This window comes from Pelodiscus sinensis, chromosome 5 (genome assembly GCF_049634645.1).
Source record: "Pelodiscus sinensis isolate JC-2024 chromosome 5, ASM4963464v1, whole genome shotgun sequence".
Lineage (NCBI taxonomy): Eukaryota > Metazoa > Chordata > Testudines > Trionychidae > Pelodiscus > Pelodiscus sinensis.
Genome location: NC_134715.1, coordinates 3,098,737 through 3,125,611, shown reverse-complemented (window position 1 = coordinate 3,125,611; position 26,875 = coordinate 3,098,737). Strand labels below are relative to the sequence as shown.

The 26,875-nt window shown below is 44.5% G+C and overlaps 1 protein-coding gene across 6 annotated transcripts in view; it reads left to right on the top strand.

Annotated features, from left to right (window-relative positions):
* The window catches only part of TECRL (trans-2,3-enoyl-CoA reductase like), a 211,535-nt gene that overhangs the window by 152,283 nt on the left and 32,377 nt on the right, over positions 1-26,875 (top strand). For 4 of the 6 annotated variants that reach the window (XM_075929239.1, XM_075929240.1, XM_075929238.1 and 1 more), the window contains 3 exons: positions 4,555-4,606; positions 23,217-23,261; positions 24,714-24,817. In XM_075929239.1, the coding sequence (XP_075785354.1) occupies positions 4,555-4,606; positions 23,217-23,261; positions 24,714-24,817 (201 nt within the window). Of the gene's footprint in view, positions 1-4,554; positions 4,607-9,968; positions 10,153-23,216; positions 23,262-24,713; positions 24,818-26,875 lie in introns of all 6 variants that reach the window. The other 2 variants (XM_075929241.1, XM_075929237.1) reach the window with 2 other exon arrangements.

The window sequence follows — 26,875 nt, the reverse complement described above, 5'->3', positions numbered from 1 at the left end:
TAATTCTAGGCCCCCTGTTGCTCTATGATATTGTGTAATCAGCGAAAGCCACAGCGCAGCATTAAGCCTGATTTGGATTTCGCTCACACCAGTTTTACGCTGGTGCCACTCTGTTGGCGAACTGAGCCTTCAAACTGGGCAAGGGACCATCTGTTGGTTCTTCATTTGTGTAGCACCTCACACAAGGTGGTGTTGCTCCATGGCGGGGCCTTCTAGGGCTACCATCCACCGTAATTTCAGTGGATTTGCTCTTGTTTTATACTCGTATGGAAGCACAATCCTGGTTTTACAGAAACGAGTCCCCGGTAACATAGCTCACCCAGAAGGCCCTTCACTGAGCTGGGATAATAAAGTTGCTGTTTTCCTCCAAAGCTCACATGCTGCTAAATAAAGCAGGCATGAGTCACACATGTATAATCATCTCTAGCAAGTAAAAATAACTGCCCACACCCTGACCTGTGTGCTGTATTTATAAATGTCACATTCATTAGTAACTGAGCAAATTGCAGCGGGGGAGGTCTAGGTTGGATATTAGGAGAAACTATTTCCCTAGGAGGCGGGTGAAGCACTGGAATGGGTTCCCTAGGGAGGGGGTGGAATCTCCATCCCTAGAGGTTTTTAAGTGTCATCCTGACAAAGCCCTGGCTGGGTTGATTTAGTTGGGATTGGTCCTGTCTTGGGCAAGGGGCTGGACTTGATGACCCCCTGAGGTCTCTTCCAACCCTGGGATTCTATGATTCTATGAAATGTCACCTTTAAAATAGGGCATTGACTGTTCTTGGAGCTGTTCTCTGCAATAGCAGGCTATTTCATTTTACATCAGTCTCCCCACTTTGGCTCTGCAATGCATCAGCGAGGGGCGAGGAGAAGTAGCCCGAACCGCTCCTTTCTGCTCGGAAATATATTCAGGTTGTGTCTGAAGACGAGGACAGGTTTTATAACCCTGTCCAGCTGCCAGTACTCACGATCCAGCAGTGATATCAATGGCAACAGCAGAAACCTACATTTTCAGCACCACTACAATCCATATACGATAGGGGCACACCACTTCTGCAAGATTCCTTAGACATTCTGAGCACATTCGATTGTGGCTTTTCTCCGGCTGGTGCACACATGAATTGTACAGCTGTTTTCTGATATAATTCAGTTGCCTAACAGCTATAGCCTTGTATACACCTCACAGATGAAGAAATGCAAATCATCTGAATGTAACATGAACTCCAACAGGTCTTTTTAAAGGGTTACATGCTGTATTAAACAGTGGAATTATTAGGAACCGTTCCTTCTAGTAGTTAAACTACATTGAAGACCTTGATTTACCCCTTCGGCTATGTCTAGACTGCAGGCTTCTTTCGAAAGAGCCTCTTTCAAAAGATCGCGTCTAGACTGCAGGCGGATCTTTCGAAAGAGCAATCCACTTTTTCGAAAGAGAGCACCCAGCGAGTCTGGATGCTCTCTTTCGAGGAAGCCCTATTTACATTGAAGAACGCCTTCTTTCGAAAGAGGAACTTTCGAAAGAAGGCGTTCTTCCTCGTGAAACGAGGTTTACCGCCATCAAAAGAAAAGCCGCGTTCTTTTGAAATTATTTCGAAAGAACGCGGCTTGAGTCTGGACGCAGGGGAAGTTTTTTCGGGAAAAGGCTACTTTTCCCGAAAAAACCCCTGAGTCTGGACACAGCCTTCTTGAATTGTCCTGAATATTTTTCAGGTAGCTTTTCCATCTAGCCACTGATAATGTGCGAACTATTTTGTCTGTTACTAGAGCTAGACCAATAGGTTGAGATGAAATAAGAAACTGTCTGGATGTTCAAAACAAAATGCCCTTGGGTCTGATCCAAAGATCACTGGAGTTAGGAAATGGATCTGTTTGGACTGAGCTATGGTTTTAGTTTACTGCCAGTCACTGAAGAAATTTTCATGTAAGTAATCTCCCATAAGCATGGAATTCTTGTTAATAAAATAACATCTACCTTTGAATGTTGAACATAAAAATGGTCAGACTGGCTCAGACCAAAGTCCATTTAGCCCAGTGTCCTGTCTTCTGACAGTGGCCAGTACCAAGTGCCCCAGAAGGAACGAAGAGAACAGATAATTATCACGTGATCCCTCTCCTGTCACCCATTCCCATACTCTGACAGAGGCTAGGAAAACCATTCCTAGCATTATTGGATTATTGGACCTCTCCTCCATGAATTTATCTAGTTCTTTTTTGAACCCTGCTAAAGTCTTGGTCTTCACAACATCCTGTGGTGAGGAGTTCCACAGGTTGACTTTGTGGAATGTTTGGAATGTAATTGTCACAAGCCTTATTCCTGGCTCAAGCTCAAGCTGGAGAGCATGTAGGGAGGAAATACTCTGAAAATGCGTACAAAGAAGAACACATCAGTGAAAGCCCAGTCCGGAGCATAAAAAATGAAGACAGTTTAGAATGGCTCTTTGGTCACACTGAGTTTTCATCAGTTGCTGCCTATTATTGATAGTGCTGTATGCCCTAAGCAATGGCTGTATACAAGTAGTAATGGAGAGATACTTGTTGCATGCTTAATTTGAACAAATAAATGGCATTCCCACTAGTTTGTCTACTTTTTAGGCTGGATCTTCAAGTGGTATAAAATGACATAACTCTACTTGAGCAAATTAATGGCCACTGAAGAGCCGACTGTCTGATGTTAATAAACAGCATGGTGTATTGACAAGGGTGTACAAATTACAAGAGATCACTTTAAATGGGAAGGGGTTTCCTGGTCTTCCTTGTGGGGCGTGAGCAGAGTCAGTCTGCACACAGACAGCCTAAAGCAAGGCGGGATGAGGTGTGGGGCTCTGCTGCGTGAAGCAGCCTGTTTTGACGCTTTCTGTTTGTGGCTTTTGTGTGCACAGGTTCTGGATTCTACAAAATAAAGTTCTGTTACATTTCCACCTTTCATTAAGAGTAGTTTCCTTATTGTACCCAACTTCTCTGTTTGTGCACCATGAATATAATAAACAGTTTCAATGGCAGAGTTTCAGAATTTCAACAGTCCCTGAAAATACATACAGACGGGGAGTGCATAATTCAACAGTGTTGGCCTTCCACAAACTTCAAAAACGAATTAAAATTCACCTACATTGATGAATAGGAAGATCATTTATTTGTTCAAATTCTATAATTAAAAATCCTTATTGACATTCATTTAACCTCAGTCACTAAACAATCATCCTTCAGCATTAGACAGATGCAACACACTTAAGTATTGTTGATGGACTTTCTTAGACCTATTAATGTGAAAGAAGATATAAAAAAAGGATAGGTCACTGATGAGCTTTACTCATAGTCCCCAGGACACACTCTCCTTATATAGAGTTGTTGCATTTGTTGATCTCTTGTTTAAGGTACTCCTATATTAACACCTACCATTGTCCATAGACCTCAAAGCATGTGACAAAGAGGCTTGCTACAGATTGAAAGTCTCTAGTCTGGCACTCTCTGGTTCAGCAACATCCGTGGTCTGGCATGATTTTTGTCAGCCAGATGTCCACTTAGCATGGGTGTAGCCAAGTTTCCCACAGTCCCATAAAGTTTGTCTACAGCCACCACGCCTGGCTCTCAGTGTTCTGTGCTGTTATTTAGCTTTAATTTATCCCTAAATATCTTCTTAGAGACCAGAACATGACCTATGAAGGAAGGCTAAAAGAATTGGGCTTCCTTAGTTTAGAAAAGAGAAGATTGAGGGGGGACATGATAGCCGTTTTCAGGTAGCTAAAAGGGTGTCATAAGGAGGAGGGAGAAAACGTGTTCATCTTGGCCTCTGAGGATAGAACAAGAAGCAATGGGCTTAAACTGCAGCAAGGGAGGTTTAGGTTGGACATTAGGAAAAAGTTCCTAACTGTCAGAGTGGTTAAACACTGGAATAAATTGCCCAGGGAGGTAGTGGAATCCCCATCCCTGGAGATATTTAAGAGTAGGTTAGATAGACATTTATCAGGGATGGTCTAGACAGTATTTGGTCCTGCCATGAGGGCAGGGGACTAGACTTGATGACCTCTCGAGGTCCCTTCCAGTTCTTAGTGTTCTATGGTTCTGTGATTCTAGCATTTGATTTAGCGGGTCTAGTATAGACCCGCTAAATCAAATCCTGAATGCAGCTCCCACTGGTGGTACCCCTTTTGCTTAGAGGTTCAACCTGTAGCTTGACAGGTGTTTATGAGAAGACACATGTGCAGTGATTACTCCTAAGTAGCCCCACTGGAAACCAGCCCAACTCCGACATGTTCCCATCTCTAAGGCCAGACTCAGATACCTTCACTGATAGTGTGTAGTTCCTTCTCCACACATAGTCCCATTGGTTTGATCTTTGGGGAAGGGACTTTCCCTTCAGATATCTCAGATTAAAGAGCATTTATGTACAAATCAGCACGGTGAGGTCACTGGGGTATACCTGGGCAGGAGCTGACACCGCTGGCGGCAAACTACAATGACCGCCTTGTGACATGAATGTGCTTTATTTCTCCCCTCCCCCACCTTCCTGAATGGGAAGAGGAGTAAAAACTAATCTGCTCCTGTCTGTTTCTTTTTCAGGTCCCTCCATCATCCACCCTCCTTGATGTGAAACACAAATTTCACAAAGCATGTAAGTACTCTGTATGGCTGGCTAGGGGCATGTTGGGGGCCTCAATGCTTGGAAAAGTTTGTCAAATGAACTGTTTCATGACACTTCACACAAGGGATCAGATTTGGAGTAACAGTGACACTTTGGGAGTGCTGTTGACTCCCAGAGCTGTTAGCTGGGTGGTATAAAGGACATATGACTCCCCTAAAAAAGGGGAAGATCTTTCTGGTCTTGATATTATAGTCACAGCTACAAAAGAGATGAGGCCATGCAATGTTTTGGGAGTTGTACAACAGATAGGGACTGACTGTGTTGCCAATCTAGACCATGATCTTCAAGGAGAAGGAGGTATTATTGAGAACTCCTTATAAAATGCCGACTTGTCACAATCGGAACTGTTTGCAGACAAATATCAGACTCCGTTTTGATGAACCCTTTGTCGGGAAGGCTTCGATTCCAATTTCCCATCCCATCCCATGCGTCCGCATGACTTCACCTGTCTGGGATCTGAGAGGTCATGTTGGGCAAAGGAGGCCATCCTGTTCTCCAAAGTGTGGCCACTTTAGGAATCACTGGTCAGGTGCACCCATTTTGTTAAACATTGATAGGAGGTGTGGCTAATGAAAACCAGGGTCTTGGAGAGCAGGCTAAGCTTTTGTGGCAGATGTCCTTGGCGGTCTCTCCTTAATTTGAGTTTTTTGCAATGTTTGTTAGATTTGGAAGAGATTCCTGAGGACTGTAGAGTGGGAAATGTAATAACTATTCAAGGACCCAGCTTCTGGAATAGGTAATCAAATGGAGAAGCCATCCAGCATACTGATTGAGGGAAGGTTTTCAAGGTTATGGGCAAAAATTGCTGAGGAAAAATGGTTGTGTCCACCAGAGAGTAGAATACAGGAGCCTGTTGGATCATAATGCAAATTTGCACCCCCAAGAGCCAGCTAGAAGAGGGCTCCATAAACTCTGACAATCAGGAAAGGGGAGAAAAATATGAAATCACAGAGGACATGCTCCCAGGCTGCAAGTGAGCTGCAGATCTGGCTAGAGGCAGCCCTCTGGGAGCTGCAGACGAGGGAGGGCTGGTCAGCAGGCAGCTGGAGAGCTGGATAAAGCTGGTCCATGTAGCTGGCAGGAGACCAGAGCTGCAGCAGGAGTCAAGGAGTCACTTCACATCCCTGGACTGGACTTCCCCGACAGTCTGGGTTGCAGAGACTCCCGGGTTTATCCGTTAGCTGTAACGGTTAAAGCATTCAAGTTAGGGTGTCTGCACCGTCAATTCCTGGCAGCCTGGTAAAGAAATCTGCTCGATTGACGTGTTCTTGGATACCTACCCAGGCCTGGCGCCCATACAGCCCAATCTTGGTGCATGCACAGCACTTCCCTCTGAGCCCCTGGTGCACAGGTCCCCCTGCTAGGCAGGTAGAGGGAAGTGGAGTCAGCTACCATACAAAGCAGGGGGTAAAGAGAGACGCTGGCAGATGCATGTGTAACCCATGCGTGCTCGGGGACCACACTGTCTCTCACCGGAGGGGACTGACCCTGCTAGAGAAGGGGGCCTGCTACAACCTGGGTTAAGAGAGATGCATCCTTTATGCATTAAGCCAATGGTGGGCAGCCTGAGGGCCTCATGGGGCCCATCAGGGTTCCATGGGAGGGCCACCAGACTTTTTGTTTGGCCGTGCCCACGTGCAAGGCTGCTGGTTTCCGACTGTTGTTTTTTCCCCCACTGGGATTACTCAAGTGACCCGTACATGGAGTCAGGGCAGACGAAGCGAGGCGCGTGCTCTTGGCACACAACAGCGACTGTGAGAGCCGCACGCTCCCAGTGCATCCAATCGAAGCGCTGCTCCGGGTCAATCGATGCATCCTGGGTACGCAAGCGCAGTGAGCAACACTGTCCTGTCCCGGGAGACTGCCTCTGTTGCAATAGTCTTGCATGCTGCTGAGATGAAGGAGGGCCCCTCGTGTGGCCCACTTGCTAGCCTAAGTCGCCCAACATGTCTGTATCCTTCTTGGTCTAATGAGTGTTACTAGCGTGAGTTCAGCAGAGTGAAAAACAAATGAGTGGAGTAAAATCCTCACCCTCTGGTTTCAAACCCTCCAGCCGCATCATTGGATGGTACAAGAGAGCTCTTCAAGTGAGGTGTCTGTGGAGGTAAACACTTAGTAGATGCCGCACCAGTAGATAGAATCAGCCGCAGGCTTTGCAGGACCAATAAAATGTGTTTCAATGTATTGCAAATGACTTCCTCCCTGCAGATGGTTGTGTGGGGTGCTTAACGAAGGAGATCTCCTGGCCTAAAGCCCTTGGGTGCCAGTAAAAAGATTCCTATTGACTTCACTTCCGGGGCTTTGGTAGCGTTAGGTGCTCTATGCACTGTGTGGTTTGGCAAGCAAAAGGTGGCAAGAAGACACATGCACAGACGACGGAGATCACACAGGCCTTTCCTAGCAGCCCCGTGGGCCCGTCCCCCGCTGCCTTCTTTCTGAACATCCAGGGCTGTCGGCCAGCTCTGCTCCCGCTGGGGTGTCTCTCAGCAGTGCTCAGCTCCGCAAGAAGCCTGCTCGTTTAAACCCTGCTGCTTCCTGCTTGCAGGCAATCCTGGGCTGGATTTACAAAAGGGGAGGTTGTATGGACCACGCTGGGGAGGGGGGGTGAACGAAGATCAAGCTTTCCCTTCCAGCAGCTGCAATTATGCCGGCCCCACATGCTCAGGATCCAAGTCAGCCAAAAGGAGGAGGATCTTTTCATGGCCTGGCTGGGATTCAGCCCCTTTCTGTGCAACCCCCAAGGAGAGGAACTTTTTAAAATGAGATCTCACCTGTTGCCAGCAGCTTGATCTTTAAGGAAAGACACCAAAATATGACACAAATCACAATAAAATCACGGGAGCTGGAAAAACGGCAGCTATCCGAGAGGAGGGATATTCTTTGTACCTCACTAATTCCATGGGGAGAACGGGCATGGCGCTAGGCCGTGCGGATCAGAGGGGTAAGCTGGTGTGCTCTGGGCTTTAGCCATGAAGAGCATCATGAAGGAGGCGAGAGTGCACTCGGCAACGCCTGGCCTACCAGGTCTGGGGAAGTTGGGAAGTCTGACGACCGTCTTGCTAAAGGCCTGCAGTTCCTCTAATTTCTCCACGCTGTCTCTTTAGGCTGGAGTCTAAGAGGGGAGAAAGTTAAGGAACTCTGTCAGTTTGGAGGCCCGGAAAGGCAGTAGTGTCCTCTGACTCCACCTTGTGGGGATTCGGAAGTGAAATCGTATTATTTGTGGCTCTCCAAAACCAGTTGTGTAGACGAGGCCTGTCACTCAGCCAGGGGGACCATCCAGTGCCACATGAGCTGACGAGACCCAAATAAGCTATGTCTAAGACAGGAAGGCTCACATGGATGTTGCCCACCCTTTCTACTGAGGAGAACGGGTTTTTAATTTATCAAAGATACTAGAAGATTGACCCGGCGTTGGTCAGATCCTTAACTCCATTGGTGTTTTTAGGAAAATAAAATGACAATGTCCATACTTCGTTTGAAGCATTGCTCTGGGGTGGGGCTGGGGATGCGGATTCAGGATGTGGCTGCCCTGGGGAGAGAGGACAACCCCAGCCCTTTCTCACCACAGCAGCTTGGGGCCAGGTGAGAAGCACCTCTCCATGGCCTCTATAGCCGCAGGGGTCACAGACGGGGGAGAGGGGCATGTCTCCCGGTCGGGGCAAGTCCAGGTTTATCTGACCCCTGCTTTCCCCAGCCAGAGTGAAGAATGCAATGGCAAATGCTTAAAGGCTTTGTTGAACTGGAGGGATCTAGAGGAACGGAGAGTTCTGAAGTTCACATCCGACATTACTGATGAAATGTTTGTGAAAACACTGGGACATTTCCTGTTGAGATTTCAGCACTAAAACCCTTGATAGAAGAGCCACGATCCTCTTCAAAACATGAATGAAAATGAATTCCTTTTCTGGCAGCAGCTGCTTTGATTTTATTACGCTGCTTTAGCTGGACTACAGATATTTCTGATGAATAAGGTAGCAATAATAATCATCATAATAAAAAGGCAATGAATCTACTGGGGCACCTTTTGGAACATAACTGGTCCTTTTTTCTCCCTGGGATATTTTTTTTTCCTGTTGAGATTTAGAGAGCTCTGACAGTACCTTATAATGACATCCTATGTCAACTCTCGCCGAACAAATGTAAGATGTCATTTAAATGCCTCATTAGGATATGGACATTTTGTAGCCCAGATCATTTGATATTTTTCTGACTTTATTTTATTGATTTATGTTTGGATTTTCAGGGGATTTAATTGACCGATATGCAAGAGAAAGGACATAATCTTTCTCCGTTTTGATGCTTCATGCCTACTAAATGCTACTGATGTGCGTTTGATTTTTTAAAAAAAAATAATACTAATTTAGCCTCAGACACCAAATTTTTTCCCAGAGACAGGTATTTTGAGCACTGAGGCTGTGATCCCAGTGGGTGTGTTGGGAAAAATGTTGAATGCAGGGTACAAACCATTCAAAGGAATCATGGAATATTAGAACTGGAAGGGACCTCGAGAAGTCATCAAGTCCAGTCCCCTGCCCTCCCAGCAGGACCAAGCACCATCTAGATCATCCCTGATAAATTTCTATCCAACCTGCTCTTAAATATCTCCAGTGATGGAGATTCTGCAACCCCCCTAAGCAATTTATTCCAGTGTTTAACCACTCAGGCAGTTGGGAAATTTTTCTTAATGTCCAACCTACACGAGAGGAATCTTTGCTTCATTGTCAATGGAAAAGCGCAGTGAGGTCAGATTTCTAACTGTGCTCAGCACCTACAAAGGGGACACATTTGCTCAAGATCTTCACTCCCATTGAGGCACCCGAATGAGATGAGGAAATTTTGCAGGAGAGCTCGACGCTCAGTCAGTTCCCTGTGGGAGCTACAAGATCTTGTACTAACATGGCCAAAAGTGGTGTGTCTAGTGAGCCATTGGAAAACATGGTCCTGTGCATGCTGGAGGGAGTCATAGAATCATAGAGCTGGAAGAGACCTCAGGAGGTCATCAAGTCCAGCCTCCTGCCCAAGGCAGGACCAATCCCAACTAAATCAACCCACCCAGGGCTTTGTCAAGCCGAGACTTAAAAACCTCTAGGGATGGAGATTCCACCCCCTCCCTAGGGAACCCATCTCAGTGCTTCACCCCCCTCCTAGTGAAATAGTTTCTCCTAATATCCAACCTAGACCTCCCCCACTGTAACTTGAGACCATTGCTCCTTGTTCTGCCATCTGTCACTACTGAGAACAGCCTCTCTCCATCCTCGTTGGAACCCCCTTCACGAAGTTGAAGGCTGCTATGGAATCTTCTCCCCTCACCTGCCACTTTTCCCTTCTGCAGACTAAAGAAACCCAGGAGGAGAGGCAAGGATCTCCCTTAAGTTCAAACAAAGGAACGATCCTTCTCTTCTGAGTTCTCACCAGGGCGTAGGAGAGGAGGAAGAAATTCCTAATGGTCTGTAAGGACCCTACTGCAACCTCTGATGTGAACCAGAGCCCAGTCACGGGCCTCTCTCGACTGGCAGGTAGGCCCAGATCCACAAAGGTTCACTGCATTGTTTAAATCAAGGGGCGTATGCCAGATCTGGGCCATTGTATCTAACCTCCTGATGTGCTGGCTAGTCCCAGCTCCATCCCGCCTCGCTCAATGCCAGTTCCAGTCCTCTGGAAGCCCCCTGCTTCCAACCGGCCAAGTAACATTGTGTCTGCTAGGTCCGGGGTGGGCTGCGCAATGGAAAATGGCGTGAGGAAGGTGATGGCATGGAATCAGGGAGAGGGGGCTTGTTAGGGTGCTGGGAAGGGTCTCTCAGAAAGATGTGCTACAAAGGGTGACGCTTCTGGTGAACTCTGACATGAGTCCAATCCTGTATCTCATCAGAGAAGAAGGATGGATTAGAGGTTGAGAAATCAGCCTGGGACTTAGGAGACCTCAGCCCATTTCTCGGTCTGACTACTGACTTTCTCGGTGGTCGTGAGCAAGTCCCTCAGGGCCTGGGATGTAAAGGTATTTAGATGCTTTGCATTGCGGTGAGGTACCTAGTGGAGGTCTCAGTAACGTGTAGGCACCCAACTCCCATTGCTTTCAAAAGAACCTTCCATTTGACTGTGTTTCGGTGGCTTTCGTCAGCGTAGCTACTCTGAAATGGAGGGGGAATGAATCCGTACCAGGGTAGAGCTGGTACAGATGACTTGCCCCTGGAACAAAGGGGAGCCGGGTGCCTGATTATGATTCCACATCACAATCTGAACCCAGATGTGCTGCTTTTTACTTCAGGCTTGTCACAAAATGACAATTTTGCCTTATGCTAGTAGCTGGAATTAATTTTTCAATGTAGTGAATTAAACAATGAATTAAAATAATTTAATTTACCGTATGCAAGAAATAAGGTCAATTAAAATGTACTCGGTTAACTGTAACAGATGTTGGCGGAGCTGTGTGATATTTGAACACTTTGCCATTATGAAAAGTGAATGAATGCATCCTAATTAGATTAGAGATTAGTTTTTATGCTGGAATCAGTCAAGCAAGCATGGAAATATAACTATAATGTTACCTCTATTAATAACTGCTAATTGCCTGAGAGGTGGTGTTTTAATGAAATGGGGCCAAGTCTTTGGCTTTACTTTTTCTGTGCAGGCCAGGGGATGGACTGTAAAGACATCTTTAGTATAGCGGGGCAGGAAATGGCATTTCCATTCCTCAGATATTTTTTAGTTCATTTTTTTCCCCATCTCAAATTGTGTTGAGCAGTTCAAATATGTTTTTGCAAAGCAAATATACAATGTGTCTAGTCTGAGGCCTTGTTTTCACTTACTGGGAGATCGATGCTGCAGAGATCAATCTCCCAGGGTTTGATTTAGTGGGTCTAGTAAGGACACACTAAATTGACCGCTGATCGTGCTCCCCTTGACTCCAGTACACCACCGGGTTGGGACGATTAAGGGAAGTTGATGTGAGAGTTACTGTCGTCAACCTCCTTCAGGATGGACTCTGCGTTAAGTCAAACTAAGATATGTCTTCTCCTGCTATGCTATTCCCGTAGCAGGGGTTGCGTACCTTAGTTGGACATTGGCCCCTCGTGGAGACCTGGCCTAAGAAATCCTTTCACCTTTTTAAATTTGCATCTGGAGATTCTTCAAAACAAACCTAGATTCCTGAATTTTCAGGTTTGACAAATCCACATTTTTTATTAGAGTGGGGGGCCAGCTTTAATCTTTCTGACCTTTATTCCACCCCCATGGATTTTCTAATCCTGGGGAGCAAGTGGCAACAGAGCAGACTTACGGCTTACATTCCAGCAGCTGAAAAAACTTTAAAACCAATGTCCTGCAGCACCTTAGAGACTAACAAAAATGTAGATAGTCTCATGAGCTTTTGTGGGCACAACCCAGTTCTTCAGATGAATGGAATTAAGGGGTCCAGGGTAAAAATAAATAGCAGAGAAAGAGAGGGGATGGGGAGGGAAAGAGAAGGACAAAGTGGGGAAAAATATTGTCATTTAGAGTGTCCATGCTAAATGAAGCTAATAGAGTGGGTTCTAAGTACTCTTAAGTACCCGGTGCTTGGCTATTTGTCATTAGGGTATGGAATGTAGCAGACCATCTGTTCCAGCAGCTGGCAATTCATGAGTGCAGACAATAGCCACACCCCTTTTTGGTCAATCCCCCATCTTATACTAGTGGTCACTACTGTCTCTATCCCATCCAGGGATTTGCCCACACTTAGGGAATCCTCAAGCTACCGGCCTTGTGCCTGTTTTGAGTTGAGGGACCGGTCAAATGTCTGTGAGAGAAAGATTGCAAATACCACCATCCCAAAATATCCTGTGGTAGTCAGAAAAGACTCTACATTTTTTAGACAAGGCACCATTTCCGGTAAAAATTCTACTGCAATAAGTCAGTTGGAGCATGTTTCATTAGCTCTAACCTTCAGTGAGTACGAAGATCATTCAGCATCTCCTCCAAGGTGGTCAGCCCTGGGAACATGCCGCGTCTCAAAGAAGACAGAGAATTCAAAGCTGAACTCTGGTTCAGTTCCCTTGACCGCCCTGCGTGTAAACTTCCCCACAGACCTAGTCTTTCTGGGGAAGACAAGCAGAGGGGAAAGGATTCTGCCCAGGTCAATTAAACTCTCATCAGCTGTGTGCTCTCTGCCAATAGCTCTGTGCCACAGCACTTAGGCAAAATAATAATAATAATATTTTGCAGCCTTAAAAACAAACTGCAGTGTCCAAAACAAAGCTTTCTGGAGCTCTGCTAGAGGGACGAGGCCACACGTTATCGGTGTGCTGGGAGCTAAGCATCATCGGAACGACACTTCTTCATTGCAAGCCACGGCCTCTCTCTTCTGTCAGGAACTAGCACCGGTTGAAACTGATTTAAAAATACATTAAAAATGAGCCTTTATTTCACATTGGGTTTTTCGAGTCCAGGTGGGATGGTCCAACGATTGCTGTATTAGCCTAGGGTTTGAGAAACAGGCCTTCGATCCCCTAGTCTTCTGTCAAATGCCTGTGTATGGGCTAGAGCTAGACTTTCAAAACTATTAAGTCAGAGCCAATGGGAGTTAGGCACCTGCCCTGCTTAGGCACTTTTTAAATCCCGTAAATCCGTATCTGAATCTTTAGTGCCTAAAACAAGGCACTTATTCTCATTGTGCCTCAGGTCTCCATCTGTACGATGGGGGTAATAGACTCGTTCATCTTCTCACAAGTATTGGGAGGGTAAATGGATTAGAGTATGAAGTGGTCAGTCCAATAACCATAGTTTCTATATAAGTATTTTTGTTCCATAGTGTGAGATCCCTGGAATTTTTGTCACTGAGGTTCCATTTATAAGGGGTATAAAAGCAGGGCCGGCCCACAACATTTTGGCACCTGAGGCGGGGAGCTCAAACGACGCCCCCATGGCCCCTTGTTTGGGCCAAAACTTTGAAAAGTCTCAATTTTGCGTTCTTCCTGTTCTACTCCTCTCATGGCACTCCCATCTCTGTGCATCTAGAGCAGACAGAGTACATATGCACCAGCAGCAGACACAATTTTCTACACTCTGGGCCCTAGTGGAACCCCCCCACAGTCTGTCATCTGAGGCTGCCTCATGGTAAGGCCAGCCCTGGTTAATAACTGAGTAATGTCTATTATACACCTGTTACCAGCACAAACAATGTGTTTTGCCAATGGCTATAAATGCATCAGAAGAAAACAGTGTCAGATGGTCATGAACAACCTGCTGAACTCCAGGACAACTGAGTCAGCATTTGTTCAAATGTTGATTTGTCATGCCTTGATTGTCCCACTTAGCCATGGAAATTCATCTGTAGGTCCCTGCCGGAGGCTTGTGGAAAAGCCACAATGGAACCCATTGGGGGTTTTCTAGCCCATGTGATCTGGAATCAACCATAGAAGGAGGTCATCATCCTGATATCTCTGAACTGGCTAGCTTGCCCTTCACTTGCCCAACAAGTTCATGGTAAATCCACATTCAGTTCATTCCCTACGGGGGTATCTCAGCCCCGATGTGATAGTTTTCAAAGTCCTTCCTCAGATTGGTAATAGGGAATCCCAATACAACCATAATTACCATGGGACAGATAAATTTAAGTCTCCAGCATGAGCCAACGCTGCTGTTTTTATTGTTGCTGCCATTTCAGCGTGAGCAAAGGCAGGCCTCCAATGGACCAGTTAGATCCGTCACATATGCAAAAGACATGCAGCATTTGCACTGCTGAATAATGACGTGTAGCATTTTCATCAATTGTGAGCACTGGTGTTAGGTGTTGATTTCGCTCAAGTCACGACTCGAGAGGCAGCGGCAGCGTTAAATGGATTGATTTATAGCTCTCACCACACTTCAAATGCCAGTCCCGTCAGAATATCTATTTGCCTGTTTTGCCACATTCTACTTTGTTTGTTATTAATGCAGTAAAAATAATTTAAATGCAAATGTGTGCCTAAAATTCAAAATTAATTATAGCTTCTGCAGGCTACATGGAAAATTAATAATGCATGGACTTGGCTTTTTCTTTAGACTTTACAATCTAAAAGACTAAAATAATTTAATGACACTAAAATACACAGTTAAACGTTTGATTTTTTTTTTGTAGTGTGCTGCTGAAAATGTGGCTATCAAAAACTTCTTTTAGGATACAGTTGCTTTAAGTCTAAAACAGAACACAAAACCCAGAAGAGACAAATAATAGGAGCTGCTATATGAAAACAAGAATGTTATTTTTGATACTTATAACAGTTGACCTTCATTAGGTCAATTATAGTAAATGTTTCCAATATATTCATTATTCTTTAGTGGTTAATGTGCAGTTTTCAATTTAATTATAATTCTTGAATTCTAAGTATTATTTTCTTCCACCTGTCTAATGAAGTATCATTTGAACTTTTTTGCAACTAAATCAGTAGGGTTTAGAGCTAAACAAACTTCCTGATTTTTTTTCTAACTTTGTGGGTCCTGGGTGAATAACAGTTTGAAGATTCAGAGATTCCAAGGATAACAGGGATTAGTGTAATCATCGCATCTGACCTTGTGGGCAACATAGGCCAGGGATGGTCCCCAAAATAACTCCTACACCATAACATTTGGGGAGAAAAAACCAATCTTGGCTGAAAAATTGTCAACCAGGAGATTCCACCATGACCCTGGTACAATTTTCCAATGGCTAATTAGGGTCACTGTTAAAAATCTACACCTTGTTTCCAGTCTGACTTTGTCTAGATTTTACTGTCAGCCTTTGGATTGTGTTAGGCCTTTATTTGCCTATTGAAGAGCCCATTCTCAAGTATTTGTTCCTCTTCCAGCTCTGTGTACATACAGTTGTCACCCCTTCCTTCTCTTTGTTAAGCTACATAGTTAGACTCAAGAAGCTCCATCACTATGGATATGTCTACAGTTCCGGTACTCCAAAATAGCTATTCCACATCTTTTGAGCAAGCCCATTATTTCGAAATATAATGGGCTTGCTATTCTGATGTCCCTGTAAACCTCGTTCTGCTCGAGAATTACAGAAAGAAAAAAGAGATTTGGTTATAATCATGCAACTCTTGGAATTGGGACTTTAAGAAAAAAAAACCATTATGGGCATGTCTACAGTAGGAAACTATTTCAAAATTACTAACTTCGATTTAATAACTCCCGATTCTACAAAATCGAACTAACGTGTCCTCACTAAGGGGAAGCCTCAAAATTAGTCTGAGGCAGACTCCATTGATGTGGACGCGCTACCTTGACTTAGAGCCCCAGGAAGCACTCAATTGTTTTGAATTTCTCTGGGGAGTAGTTATTTTGAAATAGCGGTACTGGCGCATCCACTCTACCGCTATTTCAAAATAACTATTTTGAAATTAGCATTATTCCTCGAGGAAAGCAGGAGTACAGATTTCAAATTAAGCAGCCCACTATTTTGAAATAATGGACCTGATAGTGTGGATGCTCCGCTTATTAATTCAACCTAAGGGGGATTATTTCGAAACAAGACCCTAGTGTAGACCAGGGCTAAGTGCTGTAGGATGCCAAATGTCGACTGGACTGGACTGCTAAAGCTGTTTCCAAAGGTGTGTGGCCTTTGGTTGGAAGGCTGAAAATAACAAGGGGAAAAAGCAGAGGACCATTTCCCAGCCCTGTTGTGTCTCTGGCTATGTCTATACCACAGGCTTCTTGGGCAAGAAGCTTTTTGTGGAAGAGATTTTCTGCACAAACTTCTTGCGCAAGTGTGTGTCCACGTTGCAAAAGCGCATTGGAAAAGTGATGCGCTTTTGCAAAAGAGAGCGTCCAGACTGCATGGATGTTCTCTCGCAAAAAAGCTCTGATTACCATTCACAGAATGGCCACCAGTGTATCCATGCGTCTTTCAATAGTCTGTTTTTGCACAAAAAACCCTGTTTCCCGTCCCCACACACCTTTATGTGCATGAGCTCTTGCAAAAAGGAGTTGTTCCTCTTTTTGCGCGGAATACCTATACCGCAAAAAACCCTCTGTTTTGTCAATTTCACTGACAGTTCTGTGGTCACTGGGTTGGTACAGGCAGAAATAGTCCCATGGCTTTTTCTCAGAATGAAAGTTGGAAAGAAGAAACCTCCAGTCATTTCAACTGCTTTCTGTGAGCGTGCTCAGATGCAGGAAGTAGTGACCCGAGGGCTCCGCTATCAGGATGATAGTATCTTTATCTACTCCTGGTTACTCTGACGTGTTCTTGAGACTTCTCAGATGCTCCATTCCTACCAACAGAAATGACATTCCTGACCCCGGCGGTTTAAGGGTTGAGGATGTAAATAAAGACAGTTGCTCTGCATGCACTTGTCATGGAAAGACTTTTGACAAGCTCAGTTGTCAGATAATCTGGGTGTCGCCACCATTTATGTACCACTACATTCCAGTCACGGGTGTCTCATAGCAGCATAATGGCAATGATTTATAGGCATTAGATCTATAAAAGGGGTGAGCAAATACTGGCCAATGGGCTAGATCCGGGAAGGCAGAGTTAGCCCCTGGTGGGCTGCCGCCACTATATTTATCTGCACCGCCACAGGTACAGGCTCCCATTGGCTGTAGATTGCCATTCCCGGCCAATGGGAGCTGTGGGAAGTGATGTGGACTGGGACATCACTTCCCACAGCTCCCATTGGCTGGAAACGGCAATCCATGACCAATAGGAGCTGCAATCACCTCTACCTGCAAAGGCACTGGTAAATATTTTGGTGGTGGCCTACCAAGGGATAACCCTGGTGAATGGCCACCATTGTATTGTCCACCCCAATCTACATCCTAGACAGGTTACACCATGTCTTAGTCAGGGATAAGCTATAGAATATTTTGTTGGAAATTCCTGTTCCGTTTCTCAACTGGCACATCGCAATCTGTGACCATGTGATGGGATGTTTATGAATTGCTTCTACAGCAGCCTACTCCAGAACATCCTATATTTCCAAGGTTTTTAAAAACACGCGGCAGTTGATTGATTATAGTAATTTTGCTGTTCATATTGTCCTATTCATATCCCAGCAGGTGTTGCACGTAATTATTAAGCCTCATTGTTATTAGAGATGCATGGGTAGTAAAATACAATCAGAAGCAAACAATTTAACTGATAATAAAATTAGCAGTTCATGGAAGGCAGTCTGCTAATTATCGCCAAACAATGTCCATCAAATCCATTATCTGGTTTTTAGATGGCTTATTGCATGATGGAGTAACTGTCAAAGGGCGCAATTTGAGGGAAAATGTTTAATTTTGCAGCGTGAGAGGCACAGATTTTATTTTGTCTGTGTCTTGCATTGTTTCTTCCTTAATACTTTCTAATGAGTGTCCAGTCTTATAATTTACGGCTTGAGGAAGTAAAGCACAGAAAGAACTTTTCTTACTTCTTAATGAAATGGTCCAAAATGATCATGTTCTTACAGGGAACCCCTCCATTACATAGCGACTGGAAAATTCACAACACCGACCTTTGGTCTTTCAATGGACTCTGTGGGGTTTTTGCCAGGAAGTGCCCATTAAAGTCAATTTGAGTCATGCAGCTATAATACCACTGAGAGCCTTTACAATTTTATGTGAACCTTTAAAAAAATGTCACTAGTTCCTATGATGCTGACTCATTTCTTGGCATTTTTAATCCAAAAGCACACAAAAACAAGAGTCAATAACTTTGTACTGCCAGGAAGGTATGGTACCTTTTGATATAAGGCCTGGTCTACACTAGGACTTTAGTCCAAAATTAGCCCCACCCAGGTCAATTTTGTAAGCAATGCATCCACACTAGCATGCCTGTTGTTCTGGAATAAGGGGCCGTGGAGCCATTAATGTGGATGTGCTACCATGGATGACGTTTGATTCTTTCCCATAGTGAGGACAGGGGACTTCGAATTTATAAAATCTGGTGCCCAGAAGTCGAACTTCATGAATTTTAAATAATTGTCTTGTCTTGTGTAGACATGGCCCAACAGACTCCTTCTGGATACATCTTAGCCTTCTTGCTATTTTCTATCTGCTCGGAAATTAGATCTGTCCAGACTTTGATGAACGAGGTGTGTGTTTGCCTGTCATCACCACAGCCCCATTAAATGTTTGTTGCTGTTAGAGACTAGGTAGGTGAGGTAATATCGTTTATTGGAACAACTGGGGGTGCAATGGACAAACTCTCCAGCTCCACGGAGCAGGAAAAGGTATCTCCCGCATCTAAGCTAAGTACATTTTGGTGCATATTAGTAAGTGCAGAGTGTTGACACAACCGTAGTCGCAATTACAGGGTAGGCAGTCAGTTGTGTGACAAATCATTATAATAAACAGAGAATCTCTGTGTTTTTTTAGTGGCCATCGGAGCTCTGAATCTGAATTCCCAAGGTCATCCTTTGAAGGGATTCTGGAGGCTTGTTGTGAGCACGGGAGGTCAGATATGCAGCGATTATTTTGTGAAATTAGGGAGTGATATGGTGTGTTCACATTTCACCATTGATCGGTGAGCATCATGATTGTCTGATTTCACCTCCATAATTGTTGTGGATCATTGGAAGTGGCTGGATGAGGGGCACCCTGATTGCTGATAGGCATGTGCAGGACCCAGGGTTCTTGATGTTGTCAGTTGGAAGTGATTTTTCTTATGCATGGGTGTCTGCTCCGTTAGGCAGAGACTAGGTAGATGAGGTAATATCGTTTATTGGAACAACTGGTGGTGGAATGGACAAACTCTTCAGCTCCACAGAGCGGGGAAAAAGTATCTACCACATCGAAGCTAAGTACATTTTGGGGCATATTAATAAGTGCAGAGTGTTGACACAGCCGGAGACAGCCCCAGGCAGGCAAAGTAGAGAAGGACAAAGCAAGCAAACCTGCAAATGGGAATGTTTACGTGATGATTAGCAACATGTCGGTGGGTGGCAGGAGCTCAACACGCACAGCAGCAATGGCAGTCACTCTGAGATACCTCCAAAAGTCAGGGAGGTGGGAGTAAAAATCATTATCCCAAAAGCCATGTGGCTGAGAGTCAAAATAAAGCTACTTATTTGGCTGGAGTGTACTCATAAGTTTGGGAAAATCTCGCTGTGTTCGCTACCTCCTTGACAAAACATGCATTCCTCCATGTCTGTCATATCTGGGAACATTTCAGTAACCAAATAAGACCAATATTCCTACTATTCAGGAAATGTATTCCTCATCTTGCAATTAATGAATCTTTGTGAAGGCTTCTGCATTGTTATGTTTTGTGCTAGTCAGGATTTTTCAGCTCGACATTCTGTGTGCATGTGTGTGTGTGTGCATGTGCATCTGTGCGTGCACAGGAAGAAAGGCCAATAAGGTAAGTTGGGGGTGACTAGCCAGGCCCCAGGATAAGTTGGGGGCACCAGTTCCGTTCTCCCGGAAGGGGCAAGGCCTCAGGTAGAAGGGGAAGGGTCTCAGATGGAAAGGGCAGCGTTGGAGCAACCAGGTGTCAGCACCTCCCAGAGCATGATGTGCTATAATTCTTCCCCCTGCAGACCTCAGTGCTGTTGGAACATGCTACGTGAGGCTCTGGAGGTGATTTAAAGGGCTGGGAGCAGTGGTCCTCTTTGCTCCCCCTGTGAGTGGGTTTGTGGGTTTATTTGGGAAAAGACTTTTTGATAGAACAGAAATTGTGACTGAAATGTTTTGGAGGGTAAAAAATCCTTTTCCTCATGGAAACCTGAAGAATGTAAAAAACAAAATGTTGAAGGTTCATGCCAAATTTTCCTTGGCAAAGAACTAACTCATGAGCAGCTCGAATAACTTGGCTCCTTTTGTCATTCTGTTCGACCAGTGTGGTGTTTTGATTCATGTGCTGGTGCTTTCCAGAGCCCCGTGCAATGAGGTTTTGCTCCGTGACGGTGGCTCTGAGGCTTTGCTGCAGTACAAATAAATATGAGGCTGATTGGAGGCTTGCTGAGTATGCAGGGTAGTGATAGACTGACGGCGCTCAATCTATTTAGCTTAACAAAGAGAAGATTCAGGAGCGCCTTGATTCACTGAGAAGCACCTACGTCTGGAACACAAATGTGATAAATATAGAACACTTCAAACAAGCACAGAGATTTATAACAAGATTCAATGGCTGGAAAATGAAGTTAGACACATTTAGTCTGAGATTGGATTAAAGTTGTAAATGTTGAACGCTGGGAGAAATTTAAAAATCAAGCAATAGTCTAGGAGCACCTTAAAGATTAACAAAACATGTAGATGGGATCATAAGCTTTCGTGGGCACAACCCACTTCTTCACAAAGAGATCTGGACAAATTGGAGAAATGGTCTGAGGTAAACAGGTGAAGTTTAATAAGGACAAATGCAAAGTGCTTCACTTAGGAAGATACAATCAGTCTCACACATACAGAATGGGAAGCGACTGTCTAGGAAGGAGTTCTGCAGACACGGTTCTAGGGGTCATAGTAGACCACAAGCTAAATAGGAGTCAACAGTGTGACGCTGTTGCAAAAAAAACAAACATGATTTTGGGATGCATTAACAGGTATATTGTGAGCAAGACACGAGAAGTCACCCTTCTGCTCTACTCTGCGCTGATTAGGCCTGAGTTGGAGTATTGTGTCCAGTTCTGGGCACCACATTTCAAGAAAGATGTGGAGAAATTGGAGAGGGTCCAGAGAAGAGCAACAAGAATGATTAAAGGTCTAGAGAACATGAGCTATGAAGGAAGACCGAAAGAACTGGGCTTGTTTAGTTTGGAAAAGTGAAGACTGAGAGGGGACATGATAGCAGTTTTCAGGTATCTAAAAGGGTATCCCGAGGAGGGAGAAAATTTGTTGTTCTTGGCCTCTGAAGATAGAACAAGAAGTAATGGACTTAAACTGCAGCAAGGGAGGTTGGACATTAGGGAAACACTTCCTAATTGTCAGGGTGGTTAAACACTGGAATAAGTTGCTTGGAGGGGTAGTGGAATCTTCATCTTTGGAGATATTTAACAGTAGGTTAGATAAATGTCTATTAGGGATGGCCCAGACAGTACTGGGTCCTGCCATGAGGGCAAGAGACTGGACTTGATGACCTCTCAAGGTCCCTTCCAGTCCTAGTGTTCTATGCCTCAGATGACACCGTCAGTCTTACTGGATTTCTCCATCATTGGCATTTTCACAATAAAGATTGGCTGCTTCCAAGAAGATCTGTTTTAGTTCAATGCTGTTTGTCCTCCGCAACCAGTTCTTCTCAGAGGTCCTCACCGATCCCAATTTGAAATGGTATTGCCTTATGTTGGTTTGCTGACTAATGAGCAATATATATCTCTCTATATATCCAGCTCAGGAATCCCTGCAATATGACAGCACTTGCAAGCTAACTATGGAGCCTGGGCCCGAGATGGCGCACTGCCCCAAACACCCAGTGAAAACCTAAGCAATGACAAGTCTAGTTTGTCACATCTCAAGCCCAGCAATATTCTACAGCTTGTGAATTTTACACAGAGGCCACACACAGCTCTTCCTTGTGGAACCTGGGAGACACAGAGCAGCACCATCAACAGAGATTGGCTTAACTTGGATATGAAGCCAACAATCTTTCTACATGGAGAAGACGGAGTTAAAACCATGTTGTGTTAAATAATAATGTGCTGCTTTTAGCACAGCCTTAACACCAGACGATCACATTTCAGGCCCCAAATCACAACCTCAATCCTTCTCGCAGCTGCTGTTTCTTCATGTACCTTTTTTATTTAACGTATATCTCTAGTAGCTGTGCTCTGTTCTGCTACCTTGAAAAAATGAGTTGGTACTTATTTAATAGGTTTTTTTTCTTGTGCTTCTAGCAACAGTTTGTGGATAATTCTTTGGTTTGCAGAGATCAAAGCTGACGTGGATCTGGGTCATCAGTATGCCTTGTCTAATCAATGTCCCTACTCTGTACTGAACGGTCTCCCAAAAGTTAGTCTCACCATAAAAAAAATATATAAAAGAATTCTGGGCTTTGTTCTTATATTTCAGAGACTGTGTGCTAATGCCTGCAGCTCTGCAGTCCAAAGCTTGGCAGGAGCAGGGTGAATAACACAGAGTTTGATTTCTTGGCTGTTTTGAAAGATTAAAAAAAATGTGGAGGGTGATATGGAAAATGACAAATTTTTAGAATGTTCAGTGAAGCAAACAGTTGAAGAACAATTCAGTTCAGGTCAGATGAAATGTTTCATTTGACCCAAGAGATGGCTCTGGTTGAAAGCTCAACTTTTTACTTGTAGGTTGGGCAAGATCGATATGGAAATCAAGCAAAAGGCTAAAAAAATCCCATGGTTTGGCCTTCTTCCACTCCATACAGATATGCATCTTGGTGCAATTGTGATCTTAGACTTGGGCATTCCCTCACACCTCGCTCTGCATCACTCATGTGTCGATTGCACACTTAGCATTCAAACCAAGTCAACCAGACCGTTTGGGGGTGAGCAGTTTCCTCATAACTATAAGTACTGTATGTTGATTGCATGTTTCTACTATATTTGACTTTTGGAGTTAAAACCCGTAGACGGTTTTATAGTATCATGGTTCTAGCTAGGATCTGAACAAGATACTGTTGCTACAAGTAGGAAATGATGCTTAAAAGCTACTCCATGAAATTAAATGTAGTTCTTTCTGAATTAAATAGATCCCCAGTGGTGCCCTTCCCGTATTGGCCTGCGACTAGAACGCAGTAAGTATTTATTTGGATGAGTAATGTAGTATGAGTCTGTTAGCTGGTGTTTCTTCATAACACTATCATACCATATGGGCTAAGCCATAAGCGCTGTTGCTAATTAATATGTATGACTAACTAATTAGCTTTCCCCTCAGTTAAGAAATCTGTCTGAGGATTTTTATATTACCCTAGCTCAGTTGGCACTATTATGGCTAATATTAATATTAGGAAAGGATGGCCGTTTTCGGTGGAAAATTGCCATGCAAAACCGCTGCCACTATCATTGTTGACACCAGTCATCCCCCTTCTTGGGAGCCTCAAGAGAAAAGACAAGGACTGAATAGGCCATAGAGACCACCCTATAGTTTATCTCCTTTAGATAAAACAAAAAACAGGACTATGTAGCACTTTAAAGACTAACAAGATGGTTTATTACGTGATGAGCTTTCATGGGCCAGACCCACTTCCTCCGATCAAATAGTGGAAGAAAATTGTCACAACTATATATACCAAAGGATACAATTAATTTTTTTTTTAAATGAACACACATGAAAAAGATATACATTTTTTAATTGTATCCTTTGGTATATATGGTTGTGACAATTTTCTTCCACTATTTGATCTGAGGAAGTAGGTCTGGCCCAGGAAAGCTCATCACCTAATAAACCATCTTGTTAGTCTTTAAAGTGCTACATAGTCCTGTTTTTTGTTTCAGCTACACCAGACTAACACGGCTACATTTCTATCACTATTCTCCTTGAGATAGTTTTTGAAGGACATGGGGAACATGCACTTCCATTGTCCTAGCTGCCCCTGTGTGGATAAATACGGGATTTGTACAGCAGGCATGCCAACCTATTTGAATGCACCCAAATTCACCCAAGACAGGTTGGATTTTCTGATCTTATCTAGGTCCAAGACTAGACAAAGACCCAAGAGAAGTTGGGTTATGGAAAATTGTCCAAACAAAAACTCACTTCCCAGTCACCGCTGTTCCACCCCATCACCTATTATCACTGAGCATGAAAAAAGGAAACAGTTGACCCGAAAGAGTTCAGGTATTCACAGACTACGACATCATCTCACATGGTTCCTCTCTGTTAACTGTCCAAGATGTGGTCTTAACCGGCTTTGGAAACGGCTTTGTGCAACTTTGTCCCATAAGGCTCTTATAGATCAATGAGCATGAGTCATCAGCATCACAACCCTTGTGTGTTGCATCCCAATGCAGTGTCATTGTCACTCTTGAATCTAACTCAAAGCCTGTGTGCTCTAAGGGCGAGAAAGGAAGCACCAAAGATGCCAAATCACTCAGAAAAACAAGTGCCATCTTTTCCACATCCTGGTCAATCCATGGGGTGGAACATGAATTGTAACTTCACTTTGCACCTGTATGGCTTGCATTTTATGCTGAGTCACTGCAAGGGGTGTATCCTTCAAACCTTTTCTTTTTGCTTGTCATTCTAGATGGGCCCTATTTGAAGGATTCTGTTAGCATTCAAAGCTTGGCAGTTTCTTCCATTATTACTCTGTATTTTACCGATCTGGGCCAGCAGGTCAGTTGGACCACAGTAAGTACGTCTTTGTAACAACTCGCACGGCAGATAGTCATGTAAGACGCATTTCAGTTTGATTCCTCCCACTTCCCTGATCTGTCCCTCTCTATGTCAAACTGCATAATTATTTGATTATCCCTCAAACTTGAATTAAATGATAGCCAGCCAAAGTATCAACCTCATAACTAGGACACCTGGTTAAAGATTGTCAGATAGACATAACAAAAGGGCCTCCGGGGGAAAAAAATCCATTTTTAAAAACCATTTTATCTTATCTTTGGCTAATACACCAATGAAAGACCTTTTAAACAAGGATGTTAATTTGCTGCACAGGCTCTTTGGGTTTCAGAATGAAAGGCTAGAGATAGAAAACTTTACCGGAACAGAAAGATAATGTGGGTGTAGTGTCTCAGCATGTTACCCATCAGTTTGCCTGAATGGGGAATAAGAAGGAAAAGGTTACTGATTACATTGATGAAGCTGACTAATGAGGCTCAGGATTGTGAAGTGTTTTAACTTGTTTGAGATGGGGTGATGCAAAGGCAGAATTAATTTGCAATAGATACAGAAATGTACTTTATGACATAGCAACATAGTTGTATTACAGTAGCTCCTGGGTGTGTGTGTGTGTGCGTCCGTCCAATACATAGTACATGGCCGTCTATGCCTCAAAGATCTTACTGTCTAAATAGACAACTACAGGGTAGGAGAGGACTTGGTGATATAGATCACACATCAGGGTGGTGGGGGAAGTTTGATTGGAATCCAGGCCAAGTTCTGTCTGCTTGACCATGCTGCTGTAGCCAGTGACTTGTCTGTAAGATATGAAATGTGTTTTTTGGGGGAGGCCCAGACCCATCAGCACACTGAGCTTCTGGGAGATGGGAGAGGGAATTCTCGTTTTCTGCATGCAGAAAGATATGTGTCTTCGAGTCGCTTGGTTTCCGAAAGTGATAGGAGGAAGTATGTAGTCACTCCGAGCAATTAACGCTCACTGTAAATGACTTACACTGGCATTAATGTGGCAATTAGTTTTTAATTGCCATCAGTGAGGAAGACCTAGCTTCTCACAGCCTTCCCCACACTAAGTCTTCCACTACTTAGCAGTAGGGAGCCGTCTCTGAATAAGGCTGTGCTCAATGGGTTTGATGGAGCCAAACTGCACCGCGGGAGTGAATCCCCCTTCCCCTCCCCCCCCCCGAAGGATGGAATTGTGACTCAGGGAGTGGCAGGACAGGAGGCAGTGAATAGCTGCAAATCGGAGCAGTGTGCAGGAAAAGAGCCAGGCCTGTGTTCTGCAGTAGGTCCAAGTAGGCTGAGCAAGGGATTGGGAAGGTAGGTGAGCCTGCTTGGCCAGGCCCAGTCTAGCCTTCTGTGAGGAAGGCTGGTGGAATTTGGCCCTTCGTTGGTCAGAATCAACAGGGGAAGCTAATTTGTAGCATGTAGCCACAGCCCTGCAGAAGCGCAGGGAGCACTGGGCAGATTCCCACCTTAAAGAAGCAAAAAGTGTCTCAAAGCAGCTCCTTTGCCCTGTGGGAAATGAATCCGGGACGTCCCCTCCAGGGATGCCAGGCACTTCCCCTTTCCTCTCTCTGGCTCCACAAGCTAGAGTAGAGGGCGATGGAGTCCATCCACTTCTACCCCCTTTGTAGGGATTTGCGCCCAATCAGCTACAAACCCTACGCTCTCTGAAATAGAGGGGAAGCAGTTCCAGCTTGGCCTTAAAGGGTGAGTCTTCTCTGCCCAGCCTGGGCTAGCTTAGGCCACGTGGCAACCCTGCTGCAAAGGGCTACCTGTGCCCGACCTTTGTATGTGCATCCATGCACTGGGGTGGATTTCCGGTGGTATATCCCATGGTTCTTTGCGGCGCATGGGCTACTTAGTGAATTTTTTCACAGGGCACTCTCCCCTCGCATGGGGCTGCTAGCTGTGGCAGCGACAGGGAGCAATACTTTTTATTTGTTATGTAGGCAGGTAGTTCTGAAAGTGAAAGCAAACACCATTTGGCAGCAAGAGCATTGAATGAGCATGTCTTTAAGGGATTGCTTTTGCAAACCCTACAGAACACCGTAG